Below are 21,212 nucleotides of genomic sequence, written 5' to 3'. Positions count from 1 at the left end.
CCAGTACAGCACACTACCACTCCACACAAAACTGACCCCCCTGATCAAGTAACCCGACCGACTTATATCAACAGCCTTATATCAATATAAGTCAGCACAACAAGTTATAGTTTAACAACACTTTCAGCCGCACAACATTGCCAAACATTTCCTTTCACAATATTTGACCCCTCCTATTACAATAGCAATTAAAATTTTATTAGTAGCCCTTGTCACTAGGGCTCATCAGGGCCGACAGCTCCAATCTTGATACAGACGAGTGAAATATCCTTGCTTCAGGTTGCGGCCAACGTGCTCCATCTATTGGTCTTATGTGATCTTTAATTACATCACCCCATAGAGTACAACTCTGGTAATTTAAAAAGGTGTTTGTGTACCTGATGGAGTGCTCTATGCCGCATCAAGTTGAATTGTTACATTGAGATTCGTAGAACACCGCCTACAACTTCTTGAGTTTTCAATGAATTGTAAAAAGTGTTGACACCAAAGTTAAAAGTCTATAACTTGTTGTTGGAGAATTTTAGAACAAATTTTGTAGGTAACTCTTAACTTTTTAATCAAATTTACTAAAAATTCTGTTTTAGTGAGAAAGATCTGCTTTTGAAACTGCTATTCAAGCGACAAGCAATCAACTACTTGATGGATGCATTAGAAAACAAACAAGATGATGCAGTGGCAAGTCTTCATGCTCTCTTTCATACTTTGAATGTGAAAAACCCTCAGCAACCAACCAACATCTGTTCTCATTGCAATGTCGGCAGTTTAAGGAAAGAAGGCACCATAACTTTTCTATTAGACGATGGCTCAACAGTTTCTGCAAATAAATCCACTCTATGCAATAACTCCCCTGTGTTTGAAGCAATGTTTCGTGGAGGGTTTAGGGAATCTGATCAAACAGAAGTTAAATTAACTGACATTTCTGCAGATTGTGTTACATATTTTTCCCGGATAATAGATACATATTGTGAGTGCATTCTTCCTAAAAATATTCAGACACTCTTAGATCTTATTGTTGCCTCAGACCGATTTCTCGTTCCGGATCTAGCAACGAACATTCTTTCTGTTGTCATGAATCATAGTCTAAGTTATAAAACGTGTTGTGTGGTATACGACTGGGCACTAAGTGTCGGCTACAAATATCCTATGCTTGGCAACATTGGCACGGATGTTGTCAAGTTTGCACTAACCTCCCCGATGACGCCCAGACAAAGGGTGGAGGCTATAAGTTTCATGTTGAAAGGTCAGCATAGAAAAGAGCTGCTAGAAGATATTTTAGATATTATTAAAAGTAAATTGTTTCATTAACTTTGACTTTTGTTAATTCAGGTATATAGCTTTAATAATTTCTCTCGTAGAAACCTAGTCTTATATAATAGCTACATATTTAACAAATGATTGTTTTTAACTAGATGTTCTAAAGAACTATTATTGTAAAAATAGGCCAATAGGTCAAGTAAGTTTCTTCTTCAATGTCAATGTAAAATTGCGGCTCTAAAACTTTAAAAATTTTGATAATAATGGAACAATCAGTTCTTTGTCTGATATTTGTGCAATAGGGAGATATAATTTGTCAATCATTTTAGCCTCTGGATTGCTTATTAGTCCAGTCAAGGAATGAGGTGTAGAGTGCGTGAGCAGGTAACTAAGCGATTCCTTCAGAAACTTGTTCAGGGGGCTTAGGGTGTTAACATACCAAAAGTCCTGACTCCTAGGTGGTGAGCCATGGGGTGGAGAGGGGAAAAAGGGGGGGGAGAAAGGTACGCATTTTGGGTTTTTTGATTATATCTCGAAAACTATCAACTTTTTGTATACTATAGTAAATTATAAAATTGAAGAAGATTAAATTTTCTACAAGAAAAGTATATAATGTGTTTATTTTGGTTCAACAGATTACGAGTTATAACTTATTTAATTGATATCTTATTAAAATCTTCTTCCATAAGAAATAAATGTAAATTAGTATGCGAAATGGGGCGAATCCTATCCGCCCAAAGGAAATATAAATGATATTCTGGAAATCTTGACAAAATTTCCAGTAATTTGACACTTTAATCATTAAAATTGATCCAAAATTAAGGCGAGGGCGAGGTAACAAAATTTCGAGTTTTGGTGTTTTTTTATTGGAAATATAAAAAAAAACCTTAAATCATCCCATTTTTAAACGCTCACCCTCGCTTTAATTTTTGACAAAATTTCATGATTAAAGTGTCAAATTACTGGAAATTTTGTCAATATTTCCAGAATATCAGTTATATTTTCTTTGGGCGGATAGGATTCGCCCCATTTCGCATACTAATTTACATGTATTTCTTATGGAAGGAGTATTTTAATAATATATCAATTAAATAAGTTATAACTCGTAATCTGTTGAACCAAAATAAACACATTATATACTTTTCTTGTAGAAAATTTAATCTTCTTCAATTTTATAATTTACTATAGTATACAAAAAGTTGATAGTTTTCGAGATATAATCAAAAAACCCAAAATGCGTACCTTTTCCCCCCCTCCACCCCCTGGCTCACCACCTAGGAGTCAGGACTTTTGGTATGTTAACACCCTAAGCCCCCTGAACAAGTTTCTGAAGGAATCGCTTAGTTACCTGCTCACGCACTCTACACCTACTTTTGGATCATTCATTGACTGGACTATATATATAATTAATTGATAGTAAGGTCTTACCTTAGCAATCCTATTTTCTTGATCCGAAATTAATTTCGGACCCGAAGGTCCATCATCAGTCGGAGTCTAAGTTGACCAAATTTCTATAGTAGAATCCACCTGTTGGGTTTCGTAGAAAGTTTCAAACATATAAAACAATACATATTATAGACATCACGAAAATAACACAACAATTAGGGATAAAAACCATGGTTTTTTAAGTGTAGGAAAACCTCACTTTAGTTAGGGAATACTTTGCCGGCAACAGGTGGATTCTACTATAGAAATTTGTTCAACCTAGACTCCGACTGATGATAGACCTTCGGGTCCGATATTAAATTCGGATCAACAAAATAGGATTGCTAAGGTAAGACCTTACTATCAATTAATTATATAATTTGTGTTGTGACAGGAGTCTCAAGTCTTTCCAGTTTGCTGTGTCCAGTCCAGTTCAGCAGTCCTTACAGTAAATAGTAGTACCGTAGTGATAATAAAGTGCATTACTGTGCTTTGCTTGATTTCCTGTCAATTTAAATCAAGTGACAAGTACCCAATACAAATACAAACCCTTTAAGAAACGCAATGCCTTTGTAAAAAATTCAGTCTGAAAATATTTGAATTTTCGATAGTTCCCGCAGTGGTTGCTAGGTAGACTATCGCGAGCGCGCGGTCAAGTCAGCTGACTGAGTGAAGGAGTGAGACAAAGAATCTGCTTAGAAACGTAGCAGTGGCCGCGCGAAGCTCAATTCGGCGGCAATATTCCAGTCTGACTATTCTCCAGAAGCATTTTGCTTCTTAAAGAGTTTGTATTCATTGCAAGTACCTGACCTTAAAACCATTTTAAATTATATAATTCAGTTAGGCCTAATTGAACTTATAATATAGGCTTTAGGTTGTACTTAATGATATTCAATCCTTCCAAAATATTATTGCAAAAAATATTGTACGTCACTCATCCAAAATGCGTTTACTGGATCCGTATGATAATTCTGCATTCAACTTAGTCGACCGGGGAAAAACCATACTTGTCCCAGAAACACCTATTTTCCAGACTAGTAGTCTAAGATAATATACTATTTTGCCACACTACTTTGTTTTTATGGACTTTGAATGCATTGATTTGTCTGGAAAACAGCTGTTAATTGCCTTCTTATTAAAATGGGCTTTCATTATGGATTAATGTATGGTAATAATTTTTACTGGCGCCAGCTGGTTAAAATTTTTTTTTTCATTATTGAAAACCTCATAGATTTTGGTAACATGAATAATGACCAATTTAACAAAATTCGCCCTAAACTCAATTCTAAAGATAAAATCACAACAATATTTGTTACTATACTATGTAGTCTAACATAAACAGTGAGTGGTTATCAAAAAAAACCTCTCAGAAAAGTTATTGGTAATGATGATTATTAAATCGCAAAGTCAGTGGGAACACGACTGTTTTATTTTTTTATTTTTTATTGTTACGTCTGTTTAAAGTAATATGGCAAAATATTGTTGGTCACTTATCCAAATTGTATTTAGCGTACTTGTATTTTTATTGGGAGCAGCTACACTCCTCCGGTTAAGGCTTTTTTTCCTGACTATATTTTAGCATTGGTATCATATTTTGCCTTCAATGTAACCAGGCAATGATAAACCGTTGAACAATGAATCATTTCTGCCTGCACTACCCTTATAGTTTTTTTGTAATAGGAATGTAAAACACTTGTAAATGTGTCAGAATACTCAAATATTTTCTAGTTAACTATATTTTTTTAACATTTGCTATCAACAATGTTTTGCTATTTAATGTTAAGTAATAGATCTGGTTATTTGAAAAACTCTTCTGTAATTTTTTTTTCAATAAATTTCTTTATAACCTCCACTTGGTACCATGTTATATTAATGTTAAAATGAATCTACAGCCTAGATTTTAGTCACATACTTCAATATTCAATATCCAAGCATTCAAATGTCCTTTTAGCAAATTTCCCATATACAGGGTGAGTCTGCTAAGCTGTCCTAAACAGATTACAGACGAACGGCTTGACATACAGAGATGAAACAAAACTTTTCCCTACTAATTCATACCTAAGGAACAACGTAAAAATATTTTTACCATTTTTAAAATACAGGGTGTTCAAGAAACTGGGGGTCATGGGTTCGAATCTCAGAGTTTTCAAATGTAAACATATGTCATGTTATGCATAATTTTAAAGCTCTAGACTAGACAAACAATTTAGTGAAAACAGAACTCGTTTATCTTTGTCCGTTTCAAAATGGCGGCCATTTTTATAGAAAATATTGATACTTATAGAATACCCTGTATCTTGACAACCTCTAAACTTATTTTCGTTCTGTTTGAAAATTCTTAATCCTCGTAGTTTCAGCTTTAATTTGATATACGACAAGTCAACATTTAAAAAACTAAATATTTTTTCTATGATTTTAATTTTTTTTTTAAGTTGGTAGCCTTGTAAATGAAGATTTTTAAATGGCAACATATGTAAAATTGTGTATCATTTTTAAGGTCTTGTAAAAACAAACAACTTTTAAATTTAAACCTACCGTCTATCTTTGGTCGTTTTCTAGTAATTAATCAAAAACTCCAATTGCCCATATAAAACCCATGTTAAACGTGCAGTACTGAAGATTGGTGGATGCAGATACACTATTCTCATGATACTGTGCATTTAACATGGGTTTTATATGGGCAATTGGAGTTTTGGGTTAATTAATAGAAAACGACCAAAGATAGGCGGTAGGTTTAAATTTAAAAATTGTTTGTTTTTACAAGACCTTAAAAATTATACACAATTTTACATATGTTGCCATTTAAAAATTTTCATTTACAAGGCTACCAACTTAAAAAAAATTAAAATCATAGAAAAAATATTTTGTTTTTAAAATATTGACTTGTCGTATATCAAATTAAAGCTGAACCTACGAGGATTAAGAATTTTCAAACAGAACGAAAATAAGTTTAGTGGTTGTCGAGCTACAGGGTATTCTGTAAGTATCAACATTTTCTATAAAAATGGCCGCCATTTTGAAACGGAAAAAGATAAATGAGTTCTGTTTTCACTAAATTGTTTGTCTAATCTAGAGCTTTAAAATGATGCATAACATGACATAATTTTACATTTGAAAACTCTGAGAATCAAACCCATGACCCCCAGTTTCTTGAACACCCTGTATTTTAAAAATGGTAAAAATATTTTTATGTTGTTCCTTGGGTATGAATTAAGGCCAGTTTTGCCAGAAGCATCTCGTGCGTCTGACGCTCAGCGTCCATTGCTCCGCGTCAATCGCTGCACACTGCTTTGCATTGTTTTAGGTTAGTCTATTTTGCCAGAAGCGTCTGTAACTGAGACGCTAGCGTCTGACGCGGACCACTGCTCCTGGAGCAGACGGAGACGCAGTCGCTAGCGATTATTACTGGAATAAGCACGTGTTTAGTTGTTGACTTAACTTTTGTTTCCTTAAATAAGTTGTGTTTTCAAGTTTAGTGACATGTCACAAACAAAGTGGGGGTTCAATAGTGAAGAAGATGAAAACCCGATTGAAGACATTTCAGCACACGACTGTTAAGTCAATTGTTAATTGATTTTCAATTAACAATTTAAGATATCCCTCTTCAGGCCTCTTTAAAAACATAGTACGCACTTCTTCCCTAGGTTTGCACAACATATCTAATATCTCATCATCGTCTAATTCCTCAGCTAACAAATACTTTACTATTTACTTTTTACAGGTCATTTTCAGAAACACTCCTTTTGCCACCAAAGTAAACCACTTACTGATCAAATAATCGCAAGGAACAGATGCCTCTGGCAAAATAGGCCCGAGCGATAGACGCTGAGCGATTATCGCTCTAGCGATCATCGCTGAGCGTCGGACGCATCAGACGCTTCTGGCAAAACGGGCCTTTAGTGGGGAAAAGGTTTGTTTCATCTCTGTATGTCAAGCCGTTCGTCTGTAATCTGTTTAGGACAGCTTAGGAGATTCACCCTGTAGAGAATAAGCTATTACCGTAATACTCATGGTAAGACCTGGACCCGGGACCAATCTACTATTTTGTTTTGAGGTCCCTAGAGGCCAAAAACACCATCCGTTCAAATTCATATATATATATATATATATATATATATATATATATATATATAGGTATACCGAGTATTTATATGTATCCGTTAGCGCGATAACTCTAACAAAAGTCATCCAATTTTGATTAAATTTTGTATAAACCTACGTTTATTCAAACAAGTTTGCGAACCAGCATGATCGGACTATGGTAACAGGGGTTTATGGGGGGGGGGGGGGGGGTTTATGGAGTAAAAATTGGTTTTTCCCATTTTTGACCCTAAAAACATAAAATTTAGCAACTTCCTTCTAAACCATTTTGTAGAGCTTAAAGAAATATAATTTAGTATATTGATATAATTTATTATTCGCCTAATGGCTACGGAGAAAATTAAAAAAAAAATGTTAAATTAAAATTCCCACGTTATTCTTATGGAAAAAATTGTAGACTGTTGTAGTTTGCTTGTTTATGAGCATATTTTGATCAAATTTTGAAAATGCATTCATTTCATACTTAACTATTAATATTTTACAAAAAAAAACACCTTTTTACCCTCCCTGTTGCAGCAAACCTAAGTACTCGTTTAACTAATGCTATTTAAATAAGGAATAAATGTGATATTTTTAAGGAGACATTTTGATTTAAATCCAATCAGGCAAATGGAAATTCGCTTAGTCTGCAGGTTTGCTGCGGCGGGGGTATTTTATTAGTTATTACAGTTTGTTTACTTATTTTTAAATGCTCATGGGTTTGAATCATTTTACGCCTGGATAAAGCATATTTTTACTTTTGTCTCCCTAGATTTGTTACTTAGACTATTTCCTTTTAAGCCATAGCTAACTGTTGTTTTAGGGCATTGTACCTTTATTTATGCCTTTATTTATTTGTGCCTAATAATTATGTAGGTGTTTATTTATGTCACGTGATTTACATTTTGACTACGTCTGATACATCATTTTATAAATTTGGGCACAGTTTCTCATTTTATTTTGTAGCTATCAACGATTATATTTAGAAAACACCGTCCTTTGTATGGAATTATTTGAACTGAAATGCTTTTATATAAAACTAGCTGTTGTACCCGTGCTTCGCAACGGAAAAGACACTGAAGCGAAAAAATTTGATCTTGAATTCTGTTGTATAAAGTAGTTACACATTCCCCTTTGGTTTCAGGAACATAACTCAATTGAAACTCTTAGTTTGACAAAAATCTTTCTTTAAGGCTCTAACTTATAAGACTACCTGGTACGAATTATATGAGGCGCTGATGCATTTATGGAAATAATGTACCCATATGATTCAATTTTCAAATGATAAGCTTTCTTAAACATTTATTTCGTTCATAAACGTACATATAAAGTAAATAAGGAAAAATAATCGCACAACATAAAGCACTGTAGTAAAGCAAAATACCCCCGCCGCAGCAAACCTGCAGACTAAGCGAATTTCCATTTGCCTGATTGGATTTACACTAAAATGTCTCCTTAAAAATATCACATTTATTCCCTATTTAAATAGAATCAGTTTAACGCGTACTTAGGTTTGCTGCAACAGGGAGGGTAAAAGTGTTTTTTTTTATGTAAAATGTTAATAGTTTAGTAAGAAATAAAAACATTTTCCAAATTTGGGCAAAATATGTTAATAAAAAAGCAAACTACAACAGTTTACTTATTCTCCATAAGAATAACATGAGAATTTTAAATATACAATTTTTTTGAATTTTCTCCGTAACCATTAGGCGCATTATGACGCTTCAATATACTAAATTATTTGTTTTTTTAAGCTCTACAAAATAGTTTGGAAAGAAATTGCAAAATTTTATGTTTTTGGGTCAAAAATGGGAAAACCCCATTTTAACCCCATAAAACACCCCATAAACCCCCGTTCCCATGGTCCGATCATGCTGGATCGCGAACTCGTTCGAATAAACGTAGGTTTACACGTTTGTACCAAATTTCATCAAAATCGGATCATTTTTGCTCGAGTTATCGCGCTAACGGACACATCTTCTATACTATTATAAAGAAGAGGTGGTGTCTGTGTGTTTGTATGAGATAATCTCAAAAACTACTGAACCGACTGGGCTCAAATTGCACACAAATGAAGCTACAGGTCCGAGGATACATATAGAACTATTCCCGAATTCGATATTGTCCTAGGGCTCTGCCCCGTGGGCTTTCAAAAATTTGAGGTGAGAGATTTAAAAGTAAATATTGATTGATGGTATCCATGGTAACAAAGAACAAACCTACAAAGTTTAAAAATGTAAACAAGCAGAACTAACTGTCAAATCACTGAGCTAAAATTATAACTGGAGGTAGCACTGCCATGGCAGAAGTCTGTCGAAAGCGTGTCGCTGATTTTGTTAGGTTGGTATAGCAGCGAGTTTTCTTATCATAGCAATAACATTGCTTCTATAACTAGGTTGGTATAGCAGTGAGTTTTTTTATCCAATAACATGGCTTCTTTATAACTCACACCTCACGCAAACATGGCGGCTGGCGACACGCATCTTTGACATTCAGTGCTACCTCCAGTTAGAATTATAGCTCAGTGTGTCAAATCTATATATTAATTTGAACTCTTTGTCATAGCTATTTTGAGAGAACGGCTGGGCGTAGAAACTCAGTAGAGGCATAGATAAAACATTATGTTTTATCTATGGTAGAGGTGTCTAAAGAAAGGTCTTGGTCTATAGATGAGCCATCAAAAGAAACACGTGGTTAATTCACATCAAATCAAATCAAATCATTTATTCATCAATTCCCTTGGGGCTCTGCCCCAGTGGCCTTTGAATTCCCATCCCATGTTATTCTTATGGAGGAAAAACTGGGGGTTTGTCCCAGCTAATTTGAGAGACCGGCTGGGCGTAGAAACTTGGTAGGGGTCTCTAAAGAAAGGTCTTGGTCTATAGATGAGCCATCAAAAGAGGAACGAGGTAAATTCCCTTGGGGCTCTGTCCCAGAAGCATTTAAAGTCGCCTCTTCAGATTTGTTCACATTACGACCATATGCATAATTCTACACAAACAGCCAAACAGCTGTTAATATTTAAATTGTGATTTATTGAATTTTTCAAAATGAAGTACAGTATTTGCAATGGGTTTTTTGAGCGGAGCGAGCGAAGCTCTTTGGGATCAACTTCAATGTAACAAATAGAGAAACATCACTCAATAACGGCTGAACGCTTTTCAGCCAAACTTAACAAAATTACTTAGACTAATAGTGAGATGGTTTTTAAACAAACAAATTTCAATTAGATAATGCTAATGCAATTTAAAACGAACTTACATTAAGCTTATGGGACTAAAGTAACCATGACAGGTTTTTTTGTTTACAAGAAAAATGTAAACAAGAGAATCATAAGGTATTTCTGAACTTTCTAGACTTTTCTTTTAAACGTTTTTAAACCATTCCTATGATCTTAATAAACAATAAAATACAGTTAAAACATTTTTTAAGGCGCGGAATTCACTGCAAATCGAGAAAATATACGGAACTACTTTCTTAATGCGCGGAGCATAAACAAGGAACGGAGGGATATGGACCGGTGACTACTTTCTTGGGAACCTATTTGTGTTGCCAGCTGATTAGAAACAGCCAATGTTATAAATCAGGATTTAATAAGCGATATATCGAACCGCATCGAAATCGATATTTAATCCGATAATACCGAATACCTCACAGGTTATATTATGTTGCATTGCATCGACGGTGCAGTAAGTTATTACACTTATTAATAAAACACAGATTGAACACTGATCTAATTTAGGCATGTGGGGAAGGTAGGTCGGGGTTTATGAGTATTCGTGACTACATTAAGTGTTTTGAAGTAAGGTTAGATTAGGAAGGTAAAGTGTAGGTTATAAGTAGGTGATCGGATAGCGGGAGGTAACCAAATAAACAACCCGATCACCTACTTATGTGACGCTTGCGTCACAGCGGCGACGCATTAGATGGTAAGGATCAGCTGATTGCTGGAGAACGGGGGAGGGGGTAGGAACACTAGATTGATTATATTGAGCCTTAACGATCCTATGAGTCCAGTACCGTTACTATAAACTATAGTAACACGCTTCACTTATAACCTACGGTTACCTCCCGCTATCTCCGCGTCCCGCCACCTCCGTGTCCCGCCACCTCCGAATTTCAGAGTGACCCCTATAATCCTCGGTTACTACATGCGTTAAAACTTTCCGTCCTAACCTAACCTAACCTAACCCACGGGTTAAATTTTCATTAAATCTTCCATCCACGGGGCTTTGCAGCCGTGGATGCAATGACAGCTACCAACACAGGCAATGACGGTATTATAAGGGTCACTCTAGAATTCTGAGGTGGCGGGACAGATTTGGGTTCGGAGGTGGCGGAACGCGGAGATAGCGGGAGCACACGGTTTAGGTTGTGTTGCACCATATAATTTTTATCTTTTGGAATAGTTGGTTAAACGGGGAAACGATTTCAAAAATGCTTGCATATGGTCTTAACAAACCATCTACGGTATTCTAGCATTGACTTTATATAAAGTCAATGATTCTAGCAAATTACTGTACTACATAAAAACCAAATGAAAAGAACATTTGGATTTGGACCTTATGACCATAGCAAAACTAACATATAATTTATGAAATGTGAAAAGTTGTATATCATTAAATACTATTCTGTAATATTAATAATTGTTCGGCAAATCCTCATTTTAATGGCGCGGCTGAAAATGGAATCTGCATTTTGCGAAACAGTAATTTGGTAACAATTCAGTAATTTCAAATGTTGATAACGGTAGCCTATCCTATATAAATACTGGTATTTGATTGCCAAGCCACGGACTATACATACGTCCAGTTACAACCGTAATAAGTAAATAATTAATTACCTGGGCTTATAGAGTATACACTTTTAACCACGGTATGGATAATTGTCTAGGCCTGTCCAGAAGTAGGCTACTAATTTCTAATCATATTATCTACATTGTATATTTAAGGCATGTCTTCCCTTCTTATTATTATTCTGTTTTCACCTAAATCAGCTGAATGCGATGTTTACTTGTTGCTTATGTTTAGGCCTACATTTCAGCCATCTTATTTTATTGTTCAACTAGCTGTAACCCGCGGGCTTTGCCCCGTTTAACTTCTTTATTTTCAAGATGATCTCGTTCGCATGGCTCAATCACGTCCTAGTTGAAGTTCGTTCGCTACGCTCACTCACCTTTAGGTTGGAGCTCGTTCGCTACGCTCACTCACCATTAGGTTAGAGCTCGTTCGCTACGCTAATTCACCTCCAGGTTGAAGTTCGTTCGCTACGCTCACTCACCTTTTGGTTGCAAACCCAATTAATTGTCATACCAAAACCAGGAAAACCTCCTCATGAAATCACTTCCTACAGACCTATAAATCTCTTGCCTATAGTGTCTAAGTTGTTTGAGAAATTGTTCCTCAAAAGACTACAAGCTCTTTTTGAAGAAGACGACGTCATTCCAGGACACCAATTCGGGTTTAGACGGAGACATGGCACCGTGGAACAGGTCCATAGGGTTGTTCATACAATTCGAAACTGTTTGGAAAACAAACAATTTTGTTCTGCTGCTTTCCTTGATGTCAGTCAGGCGTTTGACAAAGTATGGCACTCTGGCTTGCTATTCAAAATTAAGAAGTTACTACCCCATTCAGTTTTTCCTATTTTAAAATCATATCTTACCAACAGAACTTTCCAAATTCAACATCAAAATTACTTAACTGACCTTTACCCTATAGAATCAGGAATCCCCCAAGGAAGCGTGCTTTGACCATACTTGTATATTCTCTATACATCGGACCTACCAGAAAGTGTAAACACTATGGTTGCTACATTTGCGGATGACACGGCAATTTTATCTGTCCACGACAATCCATAGCTCAAGCTACAGCAAATTTACAGCTAAACTTAGATGAAATTTCTCATTGGTTTAAAACATGGAGGTTCAAAATTAATGAAAATAAATCAGCACACATTACTTTTACCTTAAATCAGGCTACATGTCCTCCAGTATCCATGAACAATATTCACCTCCTTCAAGTAACAGAAATAAAATACTTGGGCATGCACTTAGATGCAAAGCTTAATTGGAAGGCACATATCTGGACTAAAAGACAACATCTAAATTTAAAAACAACTAATCTTAATTGGCTTCTTGGATCTAAATCACAACTCAGTACACAAAATAAATTGTTACTGTACAAAACAGTTCTAAAACCAATTTGGACTTATGGTATTCAGCTTTGGGGATCAGCAAGTACCTCAAACATTGAAATTAATCAACGTTACCAATCAAAATTATTACGTAAAATTGTCAACGCTCCTTGGTTTGTTACCAACAGAACACTTCACAATGATCTTCAAATTCGAACAGTAAAAGAAGAAATTACAAAATCTAGTGAAAAATACATTATAAAATTGGAAAATCATTCAAATCATCTTGCACTTAATTTATTGGACAATCACAACACTATTTACAGACTGAAGCGACATAAGTTACGATATTGGACCTACCATTCAGATTCGGCTAAGTGTTATCAAAATTCTCTTTGTTAGCTAGTGTTGACGGTGGTCAATCACTAGCTCATGTTCTTCAAGTTATTTTTGTATTACTATTTATATCATTTGCTTATTGTTCAACTTGAACAGATTGTAAATTAAATAAAGTTAAAAAAAAATTAGCTGTTGTCATAAATGTAAAATAAATAATAGTGCTGCACCCTGTTGGTGCAACTTTAATGCTATTGAACATCATAGAACAGAACCAAATTGTTTAATTGAAACAGCTGTTAAGATTCATTAATTCCATTTCTCAAAAGGTTAACATGGGAAACTCCAGAGCCACTGGGGCGGAGCCGATTGGACGGATCACGAAATTGATGGTGTATAAACCTATTCCATGAAATTCTACACGTATGTAACAAGTTTCGTGACAATCGGTTCAGCGGTGTCTGAGTTTATCACTGCCAAACAAATATATATATATATATACAAACATCCTCTTTTATACTTATAGATAAGTTAGTCTTTTTGCAGTTTTTACGTTTTTACACATTGAAATACATTACTGACAATTCAGTTGACTTTAGTCTTTTAAAGGTGTTTTACATTTGAGTCTTACATTAAAATAGCCCTACATTTTTCGTAGGCCTATGTTTTATCTTTGACTATCAATACAACTAGATGTTCCATCCCCATGTTAAATTTGTAGCCAACTTTTTCATCAAAATCTTCTGTTTCCAATGGCCAATGGTATTATTAAGGCCAGTATTAAAATGCCGTCGCTAAATCGTCCTAATAATGGCTACATTCCAGTTACATTACAATCATATCCTCCATCAAGAATGCTTAAATCATAAATTATTTCCAGCAAAGAAAGCTGAGTTTAACCGATTGCAAGGGTTGAAATGAAGACCAATGTTTATGTTGCACAGTTGAATTTAAATGTCAAATTTCCTCTCCTGTTGTTATACAATACTCGTTTTTTAATTACTGTTTTTTATGCTTAAATATTTTAACCAATTGTAAGGGTGAAAAATGAAGTCCAATGTTTTTGTTGTAGGCTACAGTTGAATTTGAATGATAAATTTCCTTTCTCTTTTTTATACTTTAATGCCCTTTTTGGATGTTAGTATCAGATTCCAACTACTGTAATATTTTCCTGGTCAAAACTACCATAATACTTCTGGAAGAGGTAAATTTGAATTATTATAATTTTAATCAATAAAACCAGCATTAGTAAATAAATCTATTGACTTTTTTACATTTAGTTACTTATACAGTACAAATATCAAATCACGTTTGTTCCGCTCAACTGGCTTTCACCTCTCTGAAAGCAACCATAGTTAAAATCGATTTTATTCTGCATCGTGTCATGTTTTGCAATATAATGTTCTATTACCAAATCAGTGGAAAATCCTAATATGACAGTAACTCTTAAAATTATTTCTTATGTAGTTAACTTATATCTATTGTATGGCTTGGTTTCTGCTTTTTTTACCACTTCTTGGAGATTGTTGTCACCTACGTAGGTGATATTCTTTGGCGTATTGCATCTGTAGACGAAACTTGGGTTGGTGAAATTATTACAATGGAAAAAAGCGAGAAATCCTGGACAATTTGATATAGGCTAAAAATAAAACTGAATTAACAATATGCTACATTTCTTGAGCAATCATTGAAATAACCGATTTGCAAACAATGGAAACATAGAAAAAGTCATAGAACACAACCAAGTAGAAGAAAAGAAATAATGTTTTTTTTTTCATTTATAATCGTTATTATAGACAACCTAATGCGGCTATGACAGGGAAAAATTTGTAGAAACTAAAAAACAAGATCAGCTTTTTGAAAAAAGATAAGCTATTTACAAAAGATTTTGATTATATCTAACTGTTGTGTAGATCGTGAGTATTTCCATAATCTTTGAGTCGCCTGTAATGCTTCGCAATTGCTCGAATTCGAGCAACAGGGACACTAGTGAATATTGATTTCACAATTCCATACAGCTGGTTCAAACATATTAAATACTGCACGAATACTAGAACAGAGAGGGTAAGGATCATAAACTTAAAATAATGATGTCACTACTAGCCCGAATGTAAAAATTATTTACCATTACTTAAATGGAGCTGTCAAACCATATGTTAATGTAATTACATTAGTATATGATTCTTTCAGTTCATTTGTTTATGTTTAAGTTCTAATATTTGTGAAATGCTGTAATAATATTTTACAGGGAATATTTCATAGCAAAAAGAAATTTTATTCATGCATATATTAAATACCGTAATTAAGATTCTACAATCATTGCCGTATCAACCTAGGCCCTTATTCTGAGTTGTGTGAGAATTATGTTTTAGATTTATTTTTGGGTAAACAGTAATTTAATATTCCTGCTGCAGCAAACCTATAGACTAAGCGATCCATTTCCATTTGCCTGATTGTAATTTCGCTAAAATATGTTAGAAAACTACCCTATTGACAGGTTTGGAACTATTGTGATAGCTTTTCGTTTACCATCCAAACCATTAAACAAGTTATTTTATTATACCTTAAATATAAATATATCATTGGTTTTGTATGCCAATGTATGTATGTGTATGTATGTGGTAGCCAAAATAAGTATTCACAGTACGAGTAACAAAAAAGTACTATTACTATTATCAAGTTAAGTAATACAGTTCAATTTCGGTTCTAAAATAAATGGTAGGGAGTGAAACCATTTCGCATTTTCATATAACCAGCATTAACTCTTTTGCATACTGACCCCGTTGCAAGGCACGGGTATAGCTGCCAGCAAATACGAATAGTATAGTATAGTACACATGCTGGAAGAGAGTTTCCGATGTTGGCGAGACTATTCGAAGTGGTGCGTTCCCTGTCGCTTTGCACGTTTGTCTAAATTGTAATACAAATAGTGAGAGGATGAAATTTACATATTTAAATTCTGCGTAAACTGATGTTTAATACTATATAAATACAATTTAGTTCGTGCAGATGATTAATGTTTAATAATGGAAAATATGAAAAGGTTGTTCAATGTAAACATGAAAAAGTAAGTGAGCGAGGATTTTTTTTATTTTTTGGTCAGATGAAAACTTTCAGCGAGAAAAGTATAGATGATAACATGTTCTTCAATTTTTGTTCTAAACATTTTTTCGTAAGACTTTTAGTTTGTCCAATAATCGACTTAGATGACCACCACGAGGTATGAATGAATTAGTTTACGCGCACGGTATTTTATTTTAGCAATTGCCGTCTTCCAACAACAATATTAAGGAAATACACGAGGTATTAGTTCACGTTTTAAAATTTATAAACTATGAAAAATATTTAGTCTTAACTTCTTCAGCTGTATGTACGAAATTTCAAAATTTTTTCTACATAATATTCGTGATGCACAACGCAAATAAGTCGTAGTGCCTTTTTCCACTATTTTTCATCTCCTATTTTTCGGAAAAAATTTACACAGGATTAATCCACGTTAAGGTTTCATCTTGTAGCATTCATTTGTAAATATAACATTTGATTATAGTTACAATTACTTGTTCCCTCATAAATCTTTATTCCGTAACAAATATGAGAGTGTATGTTAGCAAAGTAAATTGTACGCAAAATGTCTGTAGTGCATAATGGGTTTAATAAAAAAATACCATATTTAAAATTTTAAAAATACTATCTAGATTTGTATGATCCAAACAAGCGGATATAATCTATAGATAGGTCTAAACATTTGGATTTCGAGACTAAATTGTCATAGAAATATGTTTTTGAGTAAATACATCTATACTTAATACCAGATTGTTTTATTTGAGTTAAATATAAGGTATTTATCATTTAGGTATTATTTAAGTACCTTAATGAGTTAAGTACTTTAATATAAGAATTGATGTCGTCCAGTGGTCAAAACTCGACCACAATCCAAATAAAATATGAACTTATCTATATTCATCCCGCGCTGAAAATCAAACATGTGATGATTGTGTACCAGTCTTCAATTTGTTTAGATTTTCTGTATATTTATTGTTGTTATTGCGTCACCAGAATTTTAACTCATAATCCAAATGTTAGTTTTTTGTTTATGTTAAATTCGTTTTCGTACTTATTTTTCATCATTTTTTTAATTTATTAAGTTGTTCTGTTTATCTACAGGAAAATATGTTTCTAACAGTATGTGTAGATTTTCCTTGCGATGCACACGAGCTGAGAAAAGGGCCTTAAAGAAACATATTTGCCTATTAATATATAGATACTAGCTGTACCCTCGGGCTTTGCCCCGTTTAACTTCATAAGTATTCGCATGGCTCAATCATGTCCTGGTTGAAGTTCGTTCGCTACGCTCACTCACCTTTAGGTTGGAGCTCGTTCGCTACGCTCACTTGCCTTCAGGTTAGCTCGTTCGCTACGCTAACTCGCCTCCAGGTTGAAGTTCGTTCGCTACGCTCACTCACCTTTTGGTTGCAAATTAGCTGTTGTCATAAATTAAAAAAAAAAAATGATAGTGCTGCACCCTGTTGGTAATCCTTGTAACTTTAATGCTATTGAACATCATAGAATAGAACTAACTTGTTTAATTGAAACAGCTGTTAAGATTCATTAATTCCTTTTAAATATGAAAAATCATAAGGTTAACATGGGAAACTCCAGAGCCACTGGGGCGGAGCCCGAGAGTCCGATCAGAATAAAAACTACTTAGTTTTCCTATTTAATGCCTAAAGAATCAGTGTACCAAATTTCAGCTTCCTAGGTAAATGGGAAGTGGGAGAATTAGTGATGAGTGAGTGAGTGAGTGAGTCAGTGAGGGCTTTGCCTTTTATATATTTAGATAGCTAATACTTGTCATACCAATAAGGAGAATAAATAAGCAGACACAAGAAGGATCTTATTTAAGAAACATAATTTAATGTAGGCTATTCTAATAGCCAGTGAAATTTATTTTTGTAAACCTCACAAGAGAGATAATAGTAATAATAATCGAAAGTATATAGTAAAATTAGTGGGATTCTGTTAACTGCCGCAAACATTTTATCAGTACTGGTTCACCTTCGTACTGTAGTACTGGCTCATCCCTTGCTTTGCTGGATACGTTACACGCACAGATCTGTAGTCTTATGTGGACGGGCAAATGTTAAAAATTTTTAACAGAGACCACACACCTCTTTGTTTCCCTAGTTGGAACACATAATTCTTCATCCAAACTCTATGGGCCTTGAGTGTCACTTAATTGTATACACAACATATGTAAGCAATATCAGTTGTGTGTTTTAGCTTGTCCAATAATCGACTTAGATGACCACCACGAGGTATGAATGAATTAGTTTACGCGCACGGTATTTTATTTTAGCAATTGCCGTCTTCCAACAACAATATTAAGGAAATACACGAGGTATTAGTTCACGTTTTAAAATTTATAAACTATGAAAAATATTTAGTCTTAACTTCTTCAGCTGTATGTACGAAATTTCAAAATTTTTTCTACATAATATTCGTGATGCACAACGCAAATAAGTCGTAGTGCCTTTTTCCACTATTTTTCATCTCCTATTTTTCGGAAAAAATTTACACAGGATTAATCCACGTTAAGGTTTCATCTTGTAGCATTCATTTGTAAATATAACATTTGATTATAGTTACAATTACTTGTTCCCTCATAAATCTTTATTCCGTAACAAATATGAGAGTGTATGTTAGCAAAGTAAATTGTACGCAAAATTTCTGTAGTGCATAATGGGTTTAATAAAAAAAATACCATATTTAAAATTTTAAAAATACTATCTAGATTTGTATGATCCAAACAAGCGGATAATCTATAGATATCAAGAAAAAACATTTGGATTTCGAGACTAAATTGTCATAGAAATATGTTTTTGAGTAAATACATCTATACTTAATACCAGATTGTTTTATTTGAGTTAAATATAAGGTATTTATCATTTAGGTATTATTTAAGTACCTTAATGAGTTAAGTACTTTAATATAAGAATTGATGTCGTCCAGTGGTCAAAACTCGACCACAATCCAAATAAAATATGAACTTATCTATATTCATCCCGCGCTGAAAATCAAACATGTGATGATTGTGTACCAGTCTTCAATTTGTTTAGATTTTCTGTATATTTATTGTTGTTATTGCGTCACCAGAATTTTAACTCATAATCCAAATGTTAGTTTTTTGTTTATGTTAAATTCGTTTTCGTACTTATTTTTCATCATTTTTTTAATTTATTAAGTTGTTCTGTTTATCTACAGGAAAATATGTTTCTAACAGTATGTGTAGATTTTCCTTGCGATGCACACGAGCTGAGAAAAGGGCCTTAAAGAAACATATTTGCCTATTAATATATAGATATAGCTAATACTTGTCATACCAATAAGGAGAATAAATAAGCAGACACAAGAAGGATCTTATTTAAGAAACATAATTTAATGTAGGCTATTCTAATAGCCAGTGAAATTTATTTTTGTAAACCTCACAAGAGAGATAATAGTAATAATAATCGAAAGTATATAGTAAAATTAGTGGGATTCTGTTAACTGCCGCAAACATTTTATCAGTACTGGTTCACCTTCGTACTGTAGTACTGGCTCATCCCTTGCTTTGCTGGATACGTTACACGCACAGATCTGTAGTCTTATGTGGACGGGCAAATGTTAAAAATTTTTAACAGAGACCACACACCTCTTTGTTTTCCTAGTTGGAACACATAATTCTTCATCCAAACTCTATGGGCCTTGAGTGTCACTTAATTGTATACACAACATATGTAAGCAATATCAGTTGTGTGTTTTAGCTAATTTCCCATATAAGGAATAAGCTATTACCGTAGTACTCATGTAAGACCTGGACCCGGACCGAATTAATTTTTGTTTTGAGATCCCTAGAGGCCAAAAACACCATCCGTTCATTTTTTGTTACATTTTGTTGACAAATTAAAATATGATATTATGGAGCTATTTATGTTGCAAGCGCTAATAAGTGGATGATACTTAAATAATTTGTAGAGAACGGATTGTCCAATTAATTTGTTTGTGCCGTCAAACCATATGTTTATGAGAGTAAGGAATCTGTTACCAATACTAACTAGTGTACATTTTGCTCAAATTCGAGCAATTGCAAGGTACTGGTATTACTTACTTACTCTTACTCCTGTGACCACACAAATCCAAGGAGATTTTTGGCCTCGCCAACAAGGTGCCTCCATCTTTCTCTATCTTCTGCCTCGTCCAACTCTGCGCCCAGTCTTCCGATGTCTTCAGCTACCTGGTCATCCCATCTAAATCTCGGTCTCCCCAGTGGGCGTCTTCCTTCAGGCTTTCCCCTCCACACTCTTCTTATAATGCTGCCTTCTTCTCTTCTTCTAACATGCCCAAGCCATCTGACTCTCCTGCTTCTAATTAAAGCTACAATATCAGGTCTTTTATAAAGGTCCCTTAACTCTTTATTCTTTCTAAGGTACTGGTATTACAGAAATTGTTTCAAAAACAATAACAGTAATATTTACAATGAGTTTAAAAGAGTCAACTCAAAGTTTACTGGTGTGTATCATATGGAGATACTCACGATGTACATAACAGTAATCAACATTTCCTAAAAATATATATAGCCGCATAAGGTTGTCCATGTTTATCTTCGTTATTGATAAACCTATGCATGCTACCACCCTTGTCGCCAGCAGTAAGTATACAAATTTCATTCATTCTTCAATAAGGATAGAATCTGTTTTCATCACCATAAGGACTTCCTGTTGTCTGTCACAATTTTATTTGTTCAATTGGTGTATTTTTTGTTTAGTTGCAATAACGTTAATTATATTTAAGTGAGAAAATGCAAAGTTAAAGACCTTCTGTCGTTCAGTTGATTTTTGTTTCCCTTAGCCTTATATGAATAATAATTAAAAGCCTTCAGTAAAATGTTAGTAAGGGGCTCTTGGATATTTTCATAGGCTATTATTAAAATTGTTTGACTTTTA

The 21,212-nt window shown here is 34.1% G+C and overlaps 1 protein-coding gene across 3 annotated transcripts in view; it reads left to right on the top strand.

The window, feature by feature from the left end:
- Positions 1-4,524, top strand: part of LOC128982852 (armadillo repeat-containing protein 5) — a 144,165-nt gene extending 139,641 nt beyond the window's left edge. For 2 of the 3 annotated variants that reach the window (XM_054401891.1, XM_054401893.1), the window contains one exon: positions 585-1,650. In XM_054401891.1, coding sequence (XP_054257866.1) covers positions 585-1,305 — 721 coding nt within the window. In that variant the 3' untranslated portion in view covers positions 1,306-1,650. Of the gene's footprint in view, positions 1-584; positions 1,651-3,073 lie in introns of those variants that run through there. The other variant, XM_054401892.1, reaches the window with a different exon arrangement.
- The last annotated feature ends 16,688 nt before the right edge of the window (positions 4,525-21,212 follow it).

Source organism: Macrosteles quadrilineatus, unplaced genomic scaffold, assembly GCF_028750875.1.
Source record: "Macrosteles quadrilineatus isolate MER2022 unplaced genomic scaffold, UCM_ALF_1.0 Scaffold_1__1_contigs__length_201487025, whole genome shotgun sequence".
In the NCBI taxonomy this organism is placed as follows: domain Eukaryota; kingdom Metazoa; phylum Arthropoda; class Insecta; order Hemiptera; family Cicadellidae; genus Macrosteles; species Macrosteles quadrilineatus.
This window is presented reverse-complemented; position numbering and strand designations above follow the sequence as displayed.